Here is a 16339-nt window from a genome sequence, read left to right on the forward strand (position 1 = left end):
AGAGAAGCTGTCTATTACTTGTAAACTTGCAAATCTCCACCTAATTGCTATAATTACATAAATATAGTAAAAAATATAAAAATATTTGCAGATTTTTTGCCTGTAACATTAAAACTTGCATGTGTATCATTAGCAGTAAACTATATCTTATCTTAAGTGCAATTTTATGAGTTCTTTATTTTCTGTTTTTACATTTTTTTATTTAATCTTAGAAAACATGTCAACTAATGTGAGAAAGTTTCTTTTCCTTGTTATATTTGACACTATGTGACGTCGCGTCGTGTATAATTGGTTCATTTTTCTGTTGCCATCAGAGATAAGAGAGTTACAGAGATCGATTAACACCTATAATACGCGATATTTTCCACAGGAGGTTCTATTGTGTACAAGGACTGTACACGACCAATTAGGAGACATCTGTATTCAGAGATATTTAAGGATCCTTTGAATAGGATATGCAAAATCTTTAAAAATAGACAATATTCATAAACGTTACGTTTTATGTTTAAAATTGAAGTATTTCTTTAAAACTTGTAAAACTTAACCCCTGAATGCAACAAACATGACCGTGAGATGTCAGTCAAAAAACATTACATGGAACCGTAGCATGGCGTGTCGGGACACTATAGGCCTGTTCAGCCTATCCAGGTAGAGTGTATTTTACTTGATTTTCTATTTTACTTGATAATCTATTTGATATATAGCCATGTTTTTTCTTTTTAAAACTGATTATTTTCCATCGTGGCAAAATATACTTGTGCATTTCTGTTGCAGAAAAAGAAGGAACTGTCAGAACTCAGAATTAAACATGTTATCAAAACATCTTCCATTAATCAGATCAAAGATTTCAAGATTACCGTTGTGAATCAGACATGCCCTTCCTTGGATTGAAATTACAATTCAACAGTTGGAATATTTTTAAGAACAAATTATTGTTGATTATGAGTTTTTCTGCTGCTTCAGTAATCATTGCCCCCCTTTCCCCACCCCCTCCCCGTCTGACTCTGGGTAGTAAATAAATATATATCTTTTATATCTTGATAAGCTGTACTTTGGGAATCATACAACATGAAAGAACATTGATTTCTCTTAGCCAATCAAATAACGATATTTTTTTTTTATAGAATATTTTGTATTTTCTGACATGGAACTATAAAGTTTGCATTAGCACATAAAGCACTCCAGCGCAATCTAGTCCTAAGGAAAAGGTCAAATTTCGTCGAAATCAATGATACGAATTTTTGACCTCGTAACATCTTCTAATTTTGATTTTCAGCCAAAGTATTAAAAAGCAAATTTTTAAGGATTAATATTTTTTTCTCAATAGCTCTTAAAAATCAGGAGTTCTGATTGAAAACATGTAAATTTTAAGCTAACCTTAAATTTACCTTAACTAGGCTTTCAAGGCACTTCGTTTTCAACTTGTAATTATTTGTATAAATTGTAAAACGATAAAATAAGTTCGATGATTTTGTAAAAAAATCGTGGATTGTCAAACTTTAACGAAAATCGAATTTTCCTGGAGGCTAATTTTTGAAATTTTGATCATCCATAAACCTTCCTTGGACCGGTCATGTGGAGTCCTTCACAAAAATTTGTCCCGAGATGGAATTTAAAGAATTTGAGCCGCGGTTTAAATCTGGCAAAACCCGGTTTAAATCAAGGGCCGGCTTAAATCTTGAAACATTTGATAAAATTTTAAGTGGAACCAACCATATTTAAGCCGCGGCTTAAATTTAAACCGCCGCTCAAATTCTTAAAATTCGGCCACTGGATTGGATACAAATAGACCCACGTCCAGCTAAATAACATATTGTCCCGCATTATATCACAAGACAACAGAATAAAAAGATATTTTGTATATTTAAAAAAAATCCATTAAATCTTTTTCTTTTTAAAATCAGAAGTATAGAAAAGAAAATGCTCTTATTGACTATTTCTGTCAAATCCAAAATTGATTAAGATCAAGACTCAAGAGCACCTAATGAGAAAACCCCGCAAATTGTATTTGATGAACTCGCAATTTTAGTTCTAGCAAGGCTTAAGACCGGTGAAATGTAGGGTTTTTAAATTTCCCGGATCAATTTGGTTCCGTTAACGCCTTACGGAACCTTTCTCAAGCTTTTAAAAATAATGAATCAGTAAAAGCTGTTGGAAATTGACGTTGGAACCTTTCTAAACCGATATTAGATGCTCCACAGAGCTTTAGGTTTGGACTTTCTGAAAAAAGTTTGCGAGACAATTATTCTGGATCAATTCCATTTGGACTAATCATCCCGTAAACATTTTTCAGCATAATTTATTTAAGATTCGGTAAAAAACAGGTTTCACGGTTATTTTTCCACAGTTTTAAATAGTTATCATTCCTAACAGTTCAGAGCTGAAAATTTTAGAATGGTGGATATCGAGATTAATGCTTGATCTCCTCTTTTTCTTAATTTCCAGAATAAATAATGCTTGTTCTCCTCTTGTTATTAATCTCCAGGTTAATTAACCGATCGGGATTAAGGATATCCCATTCAAAAGTTTCCAGCTCAGTAAAGGTTACGGAACCAAATTAATCTGGGAAAAATTGGAAACCCAAGTTTAATGTCTCTAAAGGAATGGAGGACATTTTGAATAATGTGTAAGTGTTAACTGTGTTTATGAACGACTAAGCTTGTCTTGGGGATTTTATTCATAAATTATCTCTTTTTTGGGTAAGCCGATTCTAGGTATAATCTCATTAAAGTTTTTTTTTACTCTTTTAATATTGTTAAAAGAAATTTACCAATTTAGAACTTAATCTTTTTTGAACTTTTTGGACTTTTCGGTATTTTAGTAAATTGTTTATAAAACATAAATGTTTCTTAAATCTTTTGTATTTTTCCTGCTGTCTAGCCTCAGTCTATCAAAGTTGGTATTAAATCAATTTTCTTACTCTTGAAATAATTGAAGGAAAATCTTACTATAATAGAATATTTATTTTCTAAATAAGAATTTTTCAGAATCATAGAATAGGGTTTTTTATAGATGATTTCTTTGAAGAAGAAAATTTCCTTTAACCCAATACACCCTCCTCCATCCCAATCCAGCCTCTTACATTTCAATCCAGCCTCCTACATCCCAATCAAGCCTCCTCCATCCCAATCCATCCTCCTCCATCCCGATCCATCTTCTTACATTCCAATCCAGCCTCCTCCCACCCAATCCAGCCTTGTCCATCCCAATCCATCCTCCTCCATCCCAATCCAGCCTCTTACATTCCAATCCCCCTCCTCCATCCCAATCCAGCCTCTTTTATTTCAATCCACCTCCTCCATCCCAGTCCAGCCTCATTCATTTCAATCCAGCCTCCTCCATCCTAATCCATCCTCCTCCATCCCAATCCAGCCTCTTGCATTCCAATCCATCCTCCTCCATCCCAATCCATCCTCCTCCATCCCAATCCATCCCAATCCATCCTCTTAAATTCCAATCCATCCTCCTCCATCCCAATCCATCCTCCTCCATCCCGATTCATCCTCCTAATTGCATTCCAATCCCTTCTCGTCTATTCGAATCCATCCTCCTTCATTACAATTTATACTCCTCCATCCCAATCCATCCCCCTCAATCCCAATCTATTTTCCTTCTTTACAATTTTATTCTGCTCCATACCAATCCATCCTCCTCCATCCCAATCCATATCCTCCTTCATCCCAATTTATCCTTCTAGATCCCTTTTAAATTCCGTTAACATACGTTCTATTCCATTCAATTCATAAGTTACTATAGACTCTACGTTATATCTTTCCCTATAATATACAAATATTTTTATAGTTTATTTATTATAAAATGCACATGTAAAACATATACAGAGAAGAAAACTTTAGAATGGTGGATATCGAGATCAATGCTTGATCTCTATGTTATACAAAACCCGAGATTAGGTCAATACTCAATAGGCATTCGATATCCAAAAGAGAAGTTTAAAATTTCAACCAATTAGCATGTCTTTAACTTTTGAAAACCCGATTTTTATTTTTTGCGCATTTCTGGTGTTGATTGTGTCATATTAATTGAACTAAAGATCGATTGAACGAATGTATTCTTTTGATTAATGCTAATTAAGACTAACGTTCAAACTGACTATAGTCATTAAATGTGATAAAATATGTTTTTTAATAAGTTCATATTAACATGATTAAAACTAAATTTAAATTTGTTTAAATGCTCTAAAAGTCAGCTTGTGAACAGCTGACTTTAGTTCAATCGGATATTTGTCCAATCGATATAGCATCGTATCTGCAGTAATTGTTTCAAAAGTAACTTTTATCCAAAAAGAAAGGATTAAGAAGAAAATTAAAAGTGTGTCCATTGGATAATCAGATTAATTAATCGGGATTAAGGATATCTCATTCTAAAATTTTCAGCTCAGGGTAAATATTTTTTTACTACAAATTCAAGAAACAGAGAAACGTGAAATTATTTTAAAAATATATTTTATATGTTTTGTTAAAAACATTTTTTGTAAAAATAATTTTTTTATATTGTTAGAAATTTCTAACTAGAAACCAAACGGCTTAAACCACGTTTCTTTCTAACTTTAACTAACTGAAACCTAGCCAAGCTACCATCTAACTTTAGCTAACTGAAACCTAGCCTAGCTACTTTTTAACTTTAACTAACTGAAACCTAGCCAAGCTACCATCTAACTTTAGCTAACTGAAACCTAGCCTAGCTACTTTTTAACTTTAACTAACTGAAACCTCTAGCTCTTACTACTGTCTAATTTTAAATAACTGAAACCTCTAGCTCTTACTACTGTCTAACTTTAACTAACTGAAACCTCTAGCTCTTACTACTGTCTAACTTTAACTAACTGAAACCTCTAGCTCATACTACTGTCTAACTTGAACTAACTGAAACCTCTAGGTCTTACTACTGTCTAACTTTAACTAACTGAAACCTCTAGCTCTTACTACTGTCATAACTTTAACTAACTAAAAATGCTCCTAAAAACTTTCTGACTTTAACTAACTTAAACTATTTTTAACTTCTTTATAACTTTAACAAGCTAAAAACCACTTTCTATACTAAATCTAAAACTAATTTTAACAGCTATTTAGTTTTCTAGGAATAAAAAGCAACATTTATACATTAATACTTGCAAATCTTCAGTTAAAGAAAACATAAAAGGAAAACTTCAAAAATGCGTAATTTTACATTTTTTTCATGTTTTTAATTATCTTTCCTTTCAAGGAGAACTGATTAAATTCTGATTCAAAAGGAAAATTCCATAATGACGACATGTATACATTCCATGCTTTTAAAATCAACGCCTGGTTTGAAATGGTCAAGGCATATAATCAATTTCTCTGCTTCTTTTCAAAAAATAGTTTTTTAAGGTTATATCTAAAATACTGATCGTTGACGACTATCATTACACAATTTTCACATTTTAAAAAAAACGTTTTTTACAAAGTACATTCATTAATGAGGTGGGTTCAATCAGGTTTTTGTAAAATTAATCAAATTTTTGTTTAGAAAATATAATTTTTGAATAATTAGAAAAATTTTGATTTTGTAAAGATTATTCTCATTAGGTGTCCAACCTTTAATTGGACGGAGTTAATTCTCATAATTCTTAATTACTTTGATGTCATTACTCCAGTCTTTAACATCTTCAGACGTCACTTGAGAATTTAGAAAAATGAATATGATGAGATATAAATAAAATAAAAATAATCATCTATAATAATATAACTTTTATATTATTATAAATTTTATCTTTAATTTTTTAAATGAATAAACATATTTTACAATATAGGGTGCAAAAACACTTTTCTTTAGATAGACATTAATCTTTGCTTATTAATGGCTTTTTAAACAACTTTTTTCGGCCACGTTTTTGCTTGTCTGTGCTCTAGAAATCCGCGAATATTTTCGGTATCAAAGTTGTAGCTAGGCAATCTATAATTATGTTTAAAGCGGGCATTAAACAGAGTTAACTACGATCTTGAGACCTCGTAGATCCTCAAGTTTTCATTTTAAGATTATAGATATGAGAAAAACACAATCAAATATTTTTAGTTCTTCTCAATACCTTTTCTTAGAATGCCATATAATAGCTTTTACTTTCACGTGCAATTTACTTTATTTGACGTGCAATTTACTTTATTTGAGGTGCAATTTACGTTATTTGACGTGCAATGGCTTTACAAGTAACTATTTTTCGTCATAAAAATGACAATATATTTCGCGTACAACATTTGGACAACAGAAAGAGTAAGATTCTTATTTCTTCTCTTTTTTTAATTAAAATGTTTGATGAAAGAATGTTTTTAAACCTCCACTGCAGCGCCCAGCTCCGAAGATACCACTGTAAATCTAAAAAAATATTATTTTTACCACATTGAGCTTGAGGAAACATTATTTTAAAAACCTTTAGCCAAAATTACTATTGGTTTAACCTTATTGAGCCCAAATTATAATATTTACAATATCGAACCAAATATATTTTTCACATTTGGCCAAAATTACATTGTATTAATGGTATTGGGCCAAATATTGCTATTTTTACCCTCTTGACTAAAAATTTACAATATTTTTACTGCATTGAAGAAAATATATTTTTTTTTCAGTAAACTCAAATTTTTTAACTCCTTCGAAATATCAAATGTTTACACTATCAGGTTCATTGGATATTAAAACAAAATTGAGTTTGTGGCAAAAACTCAGTGCTTTTATTTATTGACAAAACTGTAAAGTCCGTTTAATTTTATTATTTATTTACCTTGAGAGGAGAGATCTGAGTCCTGTTCGGAAGTTCTTGTTCATTCCTGCATAGAACCAGAAGTTCATGTTCGTGTTCAGGATTTGAAGCAGGTTGTTCACACTAGAATATGAACAGCTGGTAAAGGGACTGTAAACGTAATATTAAGTGACCCTTCGATTCAAAACGATTTACGTTTAAAGGGAGTGACCGGCAACGTATGGTGGTTGAACTGAAAATGAATATTGTAGAAATTTGTTAAAGATTCATTTGTGACATATTAAAATTTTTAAAAATCTGTAAATAACGAGTTTGAGCGCAAATTCGGCGTTCAAAATCATAAATTTGGGTGGGTATGTTTTTAGAATTATTTTTTTCAATTGTTAAATTATGACGACAAAAATCATAGTAACAATTCAATAGTAAACTAATGAGATGTTAGGAACATATTTCTAAATTATTTGTCAATAATTTAATGTTAGAATCAATTATTTCGTTTTCATCATTATATTAAATTTCTTTTTTGAATGAATTTATTCGCAGATTTCTACAAATTCTTCAAAAGTTGCCTATTCAATAAAATTTCCAAAAATCTGCAAAAAATCTTTGTAAAAAATGAGAGATTATTGAAACTAATAATTGAATAAGATTACTTATTTTCGATGAAAAGAGTTAATTTTTATTTTCTCAACCTATCCTTAAACAACTAATTAGTTTACTGTAGAATTTTGTTTACATTTTTTTACATTTTGAACGTCGACTTTGCGCTCAAACTCAGTAAATATAAGTTTTTAACTTTAATAATTTATTTTAATTAAATTTTACAATATTTTTAAATTTTAATATGATATCAGATGGAAACATTTTGAGACTTTATGCGTCTTGTTTCTCAACTACGCAATTTCATGCTTTTTCAAAGTCTTGATATTCAGTTATTTAAATATAAAATGTTAAGAGTGCATGCTGCAAATCCTTTTCAAGGGATCAAAATTTAATTTCAATTAATTTCATTACATTATGGAATTAAACTGAAATCGTTCAAAACTATAAAAAAAACTGTTTTAAAACAAGGTTTTTTTTTGGCAAAGCATGTTTTTTTAAAGTTTAGACTCTGACCTCATGAGGCTGATAAACCAGTCCGGAGGAGATCTGAAAATTTAAAAAATTGTATTTTTAAAAGTATTACATTTTTTTAAAATTTTGAGATTAAAACTTACTCGATGTTCACAAAGCATTCAGCGATGATGAGGATGTTCCTAAAATAAATAACTTGAAGTTTGATATTCTAAGCATGATTACTAGAGTATGGGGTTTCAATTTATATATTATAAATGTTGATAATCATTTTAATTATATTAAATATCCGCCAATTTACTTAGAAACATCCGCAAGATTGAAATTTTATATGTTTTTGATCATAACTCCTTTAATTAAAGCGCTCTTTAGATCATAACTGCTTAAATTAAAGCGCTCTTTAGATCATAACTGCTTTAATTAAAGCGCTCTGTAGATCATAACTGCTTTAATTAAAGCGCTCTTTAGAAGAAGAAAAATGTTTTGAATTTATAATTTGTAACTAAATAGATTTGATTTAATCATGCATAAAATCAACTCTAGAGATTCCACGAGGTAACAAAGTCGTGCCAGCAATATAGCAAACATGAAACCTTCTCTTTCTGTCTATTTGCATTAAATCCTACAGCCGCTTTTTAGTTGTACTTACTCCATGATTAAAAGTACCTTGGTATATTCCTTATTTGTACTTACTCCATGATTAAAAGAACATTGCTATATTCCATATTTGTACTAACTCCATGATTAAAAGTACATTGGTATATTCCTTAGTTGTACTTACTCCATTATTAAATTACCTTGGTATATTCCTTAGTTGTACTAACTCCATGATTAAAGTACCTTGGTATATTCCTTCTTTGTACTTACTCCATGATTAAAAGTACCTTGGTATATTCCTTATCTGTGCTTTCTCCATGATTAAAAGTACCTTGGTATATTTCTTAGCTGTACTTACTCCATTATTAAAAGTACCTTGGTATATTCCTTCTTTGTACTTACTCCAAGATTTAAGTACCTTGGTATATTCCTTCTTTGTACTTCCTCCATGATTAAAAGTACCTTGGTATATTCCTTATCTCTACTTACTCCATGATTAAAAGTACCTTGGTATATTCCTTAGTTGTACTTACTCCATTATTAAAAGTAACTTGGAATATTCCTTAGCTGTACTTACTCCATTATTAAAAGTACCTAGGTATATTCCTTAGCTGTACTTACTCCATTATTAAGAGTACCTCGGTATATTCCTTATTTGTACTAACTCAATTATTAAAAGTACCTTGGTATATTCCTTAGTTGTACTTACTCCATGATTAAAAGTACCTTGGTATATTCTTTAGTTGTACTTACTCCATTCTTAAAAGTACCTTGGTATATTTCTTAGTTGTACTTACTCCATGATTAAAGTACCTTGGTATATTTCTTCTTTGTACTTACTCCATGATTAAAAGTACCTTGGTATATTCCTTATCTGTACTTACTTCATGATTAAAAGTACCTTGGAATATTCCTTAGCTGTACTTACTCCATTATTAAAAGTACCTTGGTATATTTCTTCTTTGTACTTACTCCATGATTAAAGTACCTTGGTATATTCCTTCTTTGTACTTACTCCATGATTAAAAGTACCTTGGTATATTCCTTATTTGTACTTACTCCATGATTAAAAGTACCTTGGTATATTCCTTAGTTGTACTTACTCCATTATTAAAAGTAACTTGGAATATTCCTTAGCTGTACTTACATTATTATTCTATTTACCTAAGCTTGACTCCTGTAAGTACTGAGAAGACACTAAGAAGGATGAGGGGTCCGATCATGTTGAAGATCCAACGGGGAAAATTCATTCCGTATCTAGACTCATATTTATTGATGTTTATTTATTTATTTATTTATTTATTTATTCAAAGTCAGGAAATCTCAGAATTTTAAAAATTTAAAAATTTAAGCTTTTAATGTAAATTTTATAGGATTCCTCATTTTTTAAGAAAAGAAAAATTGTGTATCTTTGCTTCAGACTTTCCAAATTTTTATTTGAAATTGAAAATCAAAACATTTTCAAAACAAGTTTTAAGTTCCGCATTAGATTTTTTTCCAATCTATGTAAATGACACAGATCAAGGCAGAATTTTAAGGTCTACGACAATTTGTTGCAAAGATTTAAGGATTAGAAAATCATAGTTTGTGGCAAGTACTCAATTCCTTTGTCTGATCTGAGTAAAACGTTCTTAAGCAACAATTGAGATACTTTTTAAAAAGCTATACAGAACAAACTTTTTAAAAATTTGAGTTTAATAAACTGTTGTTCTCGCTGACGTGAGCATGTTTCTCTAGAAATCAAATTATCTCTTTAATCTGAACAAAAAATTATATTCCAAAGAAATCCAATTGTATATGGTTATCAATAACATTGATATTTAGACGTCATAATTGTTCAAGGAATAATTGTGGCGGCATTTTCTCTGTACCCGGATAAACTTTTCTCTTCTCTGTACCCGGATATACTTTTCTCTTCTCTTTACACGGATGCCTTTCTCCTCTCTGTACCCGGATACTTTTCTCTTCTCTGTACCCGGATACTTTTCTCTTTTCTGTAACCAGGTATACTTTTCTCTTCTCTGTACCCGGATATACTTTTCTCTTCTCTGTACCCGGATATACTTTTCTCTTGTCTGTACCCGGATATACTTTCTCTTCTCTATGCCCGGATACCTTTCTCTTCTCTATACCCGGATATACTTTTCACTTCTCTGTACTCGGATATACTTTTCTCTTCCCTTTACCCGGATATACATTTCTCTTCTCTATACCCGGATATACTTTTTTCTTCTCTATGCCCGGATACCTTTCTCTTCTCTATACCCGGATACCTTTCTCTTACCAGACATATTCTATTATCAAATGTCGACTTGGGTTTACAGCGAAATGGGGATATCGTTTTGCGAAAGAAAAAAAACTTTGCATCAATGGTTTCGCGAAAATTATGCATTTTTTTGTGAAACTGATTAATTAAAAGTTTCGCGAGAAAAGAGTTGCAATTTTGCAAAATTTTCTCATTTTTTGGGGGGCAAATTTGTGTTCGCGAAATTACGCATCGTTTTTGCTTTTCTTTCTCAAAATTAATTTTAGCAAAAAAGTTTGCGAAAGTCAAAAGAATATTTTTGCATTTTTTTCGCGAAAGATTTTGTTCGCTAAAAACGCTAATGTCAACTCTTCTTCTCTCTTTTTTCTATTACCTGATATAGTCAGGGTTCCCTCTCAGTTCCGTCATTTTGAAAACTTGTTTTGTAATCCAGCGTAGGGTGTTGTTCGCACTTGCATTCTTAGTGCTGTCAATGATCTTTACCTCAACCTGAATATTTGTACAAAATAAGAAACATTTAAAATATTTATTTACAAATCAGCTAGAGCAAGCTGTACAATACAAATACAGAGTATATAAGGCGGCTATGCCTTATATACGCCAAATGTACGTCTTATGTACGCCAAATGAATGATTCTCTTCTAATGAAGTTTATGTGATTTGGTTAAATTGGATGTAAGAATGTAAGGAACTAGAACTAAAAAGGACTAAAACTGGGACCGAGGACGAATTTTTCGTATTTTAGGGTTTTGAGATTTTACGAAAATCTGAAAAGTTTGACAAATTCAAAAATTGTTTTTTTTCTAAACATTGGCTTTTCTTTCACTAGATGCCATATTTTAACCCAGAGAGAAAATATATGCAAAAAACGAACGAAGTTTCACTTAAAGTTTTTTTAAAACCAACCAAAATGATTTTAATAACCTTGAACTGTATCTTCTGTAAAGTTTTTACCCTGAAAGAAAATGTTTGGAAAAAAGCAAACTAAAAACCAACCAATGTACTAAAAGCAAACTAAAAACCAACCAATGTACTAAAAGCAAACTAAAAACCAACCAATGTACTAAAAGCAAACTAAAAACCAACCAATATACTAAAAGCAAACTAAAAACCAACCAATGTACTAAAAGCAAACTAAAAACCAACCAATGTACTAAAAGCAAACTAAAAACCAACCAATGTAATAAAGATTCGTTTGACAAATACAGAAACGATGCTATATCGATAGAACTAATATACGATTGACCTAAAGTCAGCTGCTTACAATTGCCGTCTCTTAGAGCAATTAAACAAACATACATTTAATCATGTTAATATGAAGTTATTAAAAAAACATATTTTATCACATTTGAGGACTAAAGTCCTTTTGACTGTTACTCTTAATAAGCATTAATCCAACGCTTATGTACGTTCAATCGATCATTAGTCAAATTGATATGACACCTCAAATGCGGAAAAATAAAAAACCGGTTTCTCAAAAGTTTAGTCTTATTAAAAATTTTGAAAAAACAAGCAAAGAAAAATGCTGACCGATGTGGTTTCGAACCATTTAGGTAAATTTATAAGTCCAGCAACCCCAGCAGATATAGTGAAATGAATCCATGCACTGCCAAGGAATGTTCCCTTGATGTCTCTAAATTAAAAGAATATATAATACAGTGAGAATTAGAAAACACTAGAAGAGGAAGACGACTTTTAGACTCAAGTTATGACTTTAAATAATAAAATGAATGTGAGACACAGCAATTGTGCAGTGTAAGAACTGAGGAAGTAAAACTATTTGCTTTGTAAAATGATGTTTGAAATAAGAATTAAAATCTAAAGTCGTATTCATTGTATTGACAGTGATGAGCTCCTTTATTTTGCACCTGTGGAAGTGGGGTTTACAGACAGCTAGATATCTCTCGACTGCGATGGATATTGTGAGGAAAGTACTGAATTGTAAAAAATAAAACAACTGTAGCATTTCATAAGATTGAGCCTATTTAAAAGGACTGTAAGTGAAATTTCAAGTGACCCTTCATGTAAAGATGACAGTCTCGATTCACATCTCTTAAAACCTTTTTTGATCAATAACTTGGTAGATATTATAGTATTGTAAACCTTGAATTATGATAATTCCTATACTTTTCCATTAGTTAAAATGAAACCACAATCAAAAATAGACAGTTTTAAAAACTATGAAAATTGATATTAAATTCATGCTTGATGAGTAAAAGCTGTTTAGTTTGCCGTTGTGAATCTCTTTAATTATTAAAAGTTTGATTTTTGAATCGGTAAAAACGAATATTTTTTCGTAAAATCAAACTATATCGAAAGCATTAAAAACCACAAACATTTTAATCGAAATTATGAATAAAATGTTTGTGACATCTCACAATTAGGAATTTCGAACAAAAAAAATGAGTTTTTGCCATCACAAACTCAAATTTTTAAATCCCTTTATCTTTAAGACCCGGTGTTTTAGACCTATACTATTTCAAGTTCAAAATTCTGATAAATCAAAAAGTCAAAGTTTGGAATATCAATGGTTTACACCATCAGGTTGCAATAAATATCAATGGTTTACACCATCAGGTTGCAAAGAAATAAGGATTCTAGAGTTTATCGCAAAAACTCAGTTCCTTTACATTATCATAAATTGCTTTGGTTTAGATTGACGAACTGCCAGGTTTGACGGTTCCGTTTTTTAAAATGAGAAAAGGCAGTTGTTTAATTTCCTAAGATTGTTGAGAAGGTTTTTGACCGGGTAGAAGAAGTTTGGGATCAAGATGTACATCACAGGATCAACATGTTTCACAGGCCAGTTGAACACTAAAATAAGAAAATCTTAGTTTTTAGAAAAATTTATTTTTCTCAAATGAGTAACATAAACTTGAAAAGTTTATATGAGTGGCATATATTTACAAATAACTTATATGAGTGACATATACCTGATATGAGTTACATAAACTTGAAATGAGTGACATGTATCTACCTAGTATGAGTTACATTTACAAGTGACAAATATCTGAAATGTGAGTGACATATACCTGAAATGAGTGACACATACCTGAATGGGGTAACATATACCTGAAATGAGTGACATATAGCTGAAATGAGTGACATATTCCTGAAATGAGTGACTTATACCTGAAATGAGTGACATATACCTGAAATGAGTGACACATACCTGAATGGGGTGACATATACCTGAAATGAGTGACTTATACCTTAAATGTCGAGTGACAGATACCTGAAATTAATGAAATTTACATGATATGAGTGACACTGTACTTTGTATAAGTGACATGTGTTTACCTATAGTATACAGATACAGATACATGAGTGACAAAATTCTGAAATGAGTAACATATACCTGAAATGAGTGACATTTACCTGAAATTAGTGACATTTATTAAAATGAGTGACACATTCTTTATATGAGTGACATTTGTCTACCTAGTATAAGTGACATATACCTAATATGAGTGACAATTATTTGAAATGAGTGATAAATATCTGATATGAGTGACATATATCTGAAATAAGTGACATATACTGAAATAAGTGACATATACCTGAAATGAGTGACATATCAAAGACAGCAACCATCACAAACAGCAAATCACAAATTGAGAGTAGAGTGACAAGGTTGTCAAAAGTCGTCTTTTCCTGTTTTCAAAACTATATTTTAATCGAATTCATGATAAAAGATTAATCTAATTTAAGTGATTAAAGAAAATATTTCAAGTGACCTTTAATTTTAGGAAGGAAAGTGAGGTTCACAACGGAACCATTTAAGCTTTTGTTTGATCAAGGGTTTTTAAGATATCATTATTTTCTAGGTGAAAATTAAATATTTTCAATTGTGGGTACTTAAAAAAGCAATTTGCGGATTTATTCTTGCAGAGATTATAAAGGAAATGTTGGAAATTAACATTTTTAAAAAAAGAAAAATGTACTTTTTTTTCTTTATTTTTTCCTTATAATATTAGGTTTTAGAATAAATCCAATTTTAGATTCCTAGCATTGATGAAAAAATCTTCTATCAAAGGATTGTTAACAATAGTCAGATCATAAAATAGATTAAATTCAATTAGTTCCAAGAACAAATAAACAAATAATTTTTTTTTGAAAAAAAGGTTTTTCCTTATTTTGAAGTTGAACCAGGATAGAGAGAATATTGGAGAGTATACTAAACACACTCAGAACCAACTAAAAAAATCATTATAAAGATATTGTTCAGATATTTTGGTAGCATGGGATGTAACCAAAAATTCTGAATCAAGTTATATAGATTTAAAAAGTCCAATGAGCATGAGACACAGCAATTGTGCAGTGTAAACAGACACATTTTACTAAATTAGTGATTTAATAAGTGTCTAGTAAAAAAAGTTGTTTTGTATCAACATCAAATACATTTTTGTATTGCTATAATCATGCTGTATACTTATTCCTAATTATCAAGAATCGAATTCTTACTACAGTGATAACCAGAAAACTCTGGCATAGGAAGTCGACTTTTGAACTTAATTTAGGACTTTAAATAGGCCAATAAGCTTGAGACACAGCATTAGTGCAGTGTAAACAGACCCATTTTAATTAATAAGTGATTTAATAAATAAATAGTAAAGCTATTTGCTTAATGACAACATCAAATGTAATTCATTATTGCTTCAATGTCGTCTTCAGTTTCTACAGTTTTCAGGTTATCATTTCTTCACTTTTACCCAGATACTTCTCAACTGAATAAATGAGAAACAATCTGGTAGCTATTCAAATAGAATTTTTTGAAAAAAACTTCTTTGATATATTTTTTTGTTGTCTTACATGTAAGTTAGGATAATAGATTTGTCTTTTCTGAATAAACCTAAGAGAAGAATATATGGAAATGGATTTAACATTTGTTCATCTCTAATTTTTCACTCAAAAATTGGAGAAAAAATTGGACTAATACTAAAACTCATACAGTTTAATCCAGAACTTCGGGAACAACAAAAGTATTGATAAAATGTCGTCTTCTAAACCTGCTGATAATGAAATGCTGCAGATATTAAGTTTTTTAATTAAATAATGTATGGAGCTGTTTAAAACTGTTCTCGCATCAACTCATAATATCAATTACTGAGATTTAGGTAATATTGCCCATTAAAAATTGTCAAGACGACGTTTTTTAAATTCTTTCGCTTTCTCCGAAGTTCTGGGCTAAACTGTATTTAATTTGCGTATAAAACGTTGCGTAATATATTAAAACAAATTAAATGCGTTGATAAAAGAAACTGATCGTTTTCGACACAAACTCAAATTTAAGTATCCCTATATTTTTGCAACCCTAAATTTGATATTTCAAACTTCACAGTTTGAAAACTCAAAGGTCTACTACATTGGGTTGCAAAGATAAACTGATTTTAAAGGATTTTAGTTTGTGTCAAAACTCAGTTCCTTTACAAAAAAATGTTGTGAGTTCCAGAATTGAATTTTTAAATTTTGATTAAAAGACATGCAAACATGCAATTAAAATTAGCCAATGAGCAGAAAGTGATAATTTGCACGGAATTCTTCTCATCTTTGCAAACTTGTAAAAAATTGCAAGTGAAAAAATGGAAAAAATGTTTCTTTCGGTTGAAATCCTTTTTGAAGCCCAGTTTTATAAATGAAATAATAATTCCTTCAACAACTTACCA

The 16339-nt window shown here is 30.5% G+C and overlaps 1 protein-coding gene and 1 long non-coding RNA gene across 2 annotated transcripts; both read right to left on the reverse strand.

Annotated features, from left to right (window-relative positions):
* Positions 1 to 5814: 5814 nt before the first annotated feature.
* Positions 5815 to 7885, reverse strand: LOC111714364 (uncharacterized). The gene is made up of 3 exons (XR_002767961.1): positions 7853 to 7885; positions 6758 to 6859; positions 5815 to 6351 (listed from the first exon to the last, which is right to left on the reverse strand). It is a non-coding gene; the product is annotated as an uncharacterized LOC111714364 (long non-coding RNA).
* Positions 7886 to 7949: 64 nt separating this feature from the next.
* On the reverse strand, positions 7950 to 12639 carry LOC111714361 (uncharacterized). The gene is made up of 5 exons (XM_023489453.1): positions 12542 to 12639; positions 12204 to 12306; positions 11047 to 11162; positions 9572 to 9664; positions 7950 to 7992 (listed from the first exon to the last, which is right to left on the reverse strand). The coding sequence occupies exons 1-5, from the start codon at positions 12637 to 12639 to the stop codon at positions 7950 to 7952; spliced, it is 453 nt and encodes a 150-aa protein (XP_023345221.1).
* Positions 12640 to 16339: the final 3700 nt, after the last annotated feature.

The sequence above is a fragment of the Eurytemora carolleeae genome, unplaced genomic scaffold, assembly GCF_000591075.1.
Source record: "Eurytemora carolleeae unplaced genomic scaffold, Eaff_2.0 scaffold1542, whole genome shotgun sequence".
In the NCBI taxonomy this organism is placed as follows: domain Eukaryota; kingdom Metazoa; phylum Arthropoda; class Copepoda; order Calanoida; family Temoridae; genus Eurytemora; species Eurytemora carolleeae.